Source organism: Paramisgurnus dabryanus, chromosome 11 (genome assembly GCF_030506205.2).
Source record: "Paramisgurnus dabryanus chromosome 11, PD_genome_1.1, whole genome shotgun sequence".
NCBI classification, from domain to species: domain Eukaryota; kingdom Metazoa; phylum Chordata; class Actinopteri; order Cypriniformes; family Cobitidae; genus Paramisgurnus; species Paramisgurnus dabryanus.
The window spans coordinates 5,271,615-5,273,412 of record NC_133347.1 but is presented as its reverse complement, the minus strand read 5'-3'; the positions used below and the strand labels follow the sequence as shown (position 1 = coordinate 5,273,412).

The following is a 1,798-nucleotide window of genomic DNA, read 5'->3' as shown; positions in this document are numbered from 1 at the left end:
TGTATTTCCAGTCTTCTTCTAAAACTCTGCTCTTACTACATCTATACCACCTGTAATTTTCTGTGGGTCAAAAAGAAGGATTTATTTTTTTGAATCAGTAGCTTTAAATAGGTGAGTTGAATCATTTACATGTATTACACATATTAAATTAGATCTATTCATTTAACACCAGAATGGCTTTTATTTGAAAACCCAATGTCAATTGTCTTTATGGTTTACACTTATGATCACAGCAGTGAATTGTTGTCATAAATATCAAACACAATGTGCTATAGCTGTGCAAATAAATCTGGTTTAGTCCCTCATACAGCTGGCAATTTAAAATGTTTTATATTCTTTTTCTTTTAGATTCTAGATCTTCTGTGTTTGATGTTTGCTGGTGGACTAAAAACTTTCTTAATCATCTTCTTTTTTTTAAACAAAGAATGTCAAGCACAAATTTATCTGGATCTTCATTGTGTCGCCTAGCATCTATAGTGGCTGTTGCTTGTCTCATCTCTCTGAGCACTATGTTTTTCTATACTTCACCTATGATCAGCCGCCCACCACCCTTACCTGCACCTAAACATAATTTGGAAAGAACCTACACAACAAAGACAAACTCCTCCTTATATCCAAAGGAAGAGAAACCAGTACTTTTGTTATGGGTCTGGCCTCAAGATTACAGATTCGATCTGAGCGATTGTAAAACTATTTACAACATTGACGGCTGTCACCTGACGGATGATCGATCTCTCTACAACAACACAGATGCTGTGCTTATTTTTCACAGGGCTATCAGTCAAGATCTGTCCACACTTCCTCCATCTCCTCGCCCTGCGTTTCAAAAGTGGATATGGATGAATGTTGAATCTCCAACTAACACACAGAAAATACCAGGAATTGAAAACCTGTTCAATCTGACTCTCAGTTATAGAGAGGACTCTGACATTCCTGTCAAGTTACGACTGACCAGCAGAAAGATCCCAGATAAGGATTTTGAAATTCCCAAAAAAGAAAAACTCATCTGTTGGGTTGTGAGTAACAATTTGGATTGGACAGGCGTCGGCACCAGAAACGCTTATTTTCAAGAACTTAGAAAATACGTCTACATCCATCTGTATGGAAAAGCTTATGGATCGTTCCTGGATTATAAAGACTACTTTCCCACCATAGCCAGCTGTAAATTTTATCTCTCCTTTGAGAACTCCATTCACAAAGACTACATCACTGAGAAGTTAAATGGACCTCTGGCAGTAGGTACTGTACCTGTGGTGCTGGGACCTCCTCGAAAAAACTATGAAAGGTTTGTACCGGGTGACTCCTTCATTCATGTGAACGACTTTCCAGATGCAAAGTCACTAGCAGAATATCTTATCCGTCTGGACCTCGACGACGAAGCATATCGCAGGTACTTTAACTGGAGGAGACATTTCTCAGCTCGACCTCATTTAATATTACAGAACCAAGAGTTTGTTCTGGCTATTTGTACGGCCTGTGATTATGTAGGAAGACACAAGGAATATAAAGAAGCTCATGATATCTATGAATGGTTTTTCAACTAATGTCATCTCAGTTACAGGTATTTTAATGTTTTTATTCAAAATGAATTCAACTCTAACTCTTAATTTAGAGACACCTCATGACTGTATTTGTTCTCCTTAGGAAATATAAAGTAGTTCAGTTCCTCAATTCTGAATAACTTTGTATAAATGTAAATGTGAATGTAAATGTGCATTTGTGTCTTAGTTGCTCACAAGGATGCAAATGGTGGCAAACAAGGGTGAAAAGGAACGAGGTCAGCTCGCTGGGTTGTAAT

At 37.7% G+C, this 1,798-nt stretch overlaps 1 protein-coding gene across 1 annotated transcript; it reads left to right on the top strand.

Annotated features, from left to right (window-relative positions):
- Nucleotides 1-391: 391 nt before the first annotated feature.
- LOC135729972 (4-galactosyl-N-acetylglucosaminide 3-alpha-L-fucosyltransferase 9-like) lies at nt 392-1,798 on the top strand. Its single transcript, XM_065247875.1, has one exon. The coding sequence runs from the start codon at nt 426-428 to the stop codon at nt 1,542-1,544; it is 1,119 nt and encodes a 372-aa protein (XP_065103947.1). The 5' UTR covers nt 392-425; the 3' UTR covers nt 1,545-1,798.

Bases quoted from the DNA above. Each gene is read 5' to 3' on its own strand.
- LOC135729972 (XM_065247875.1), top strand. From the start codon at position 426: ATGTCAAGCACAAATTTATCTGGATCTTCATTGTGTCGCCTAGCATCT.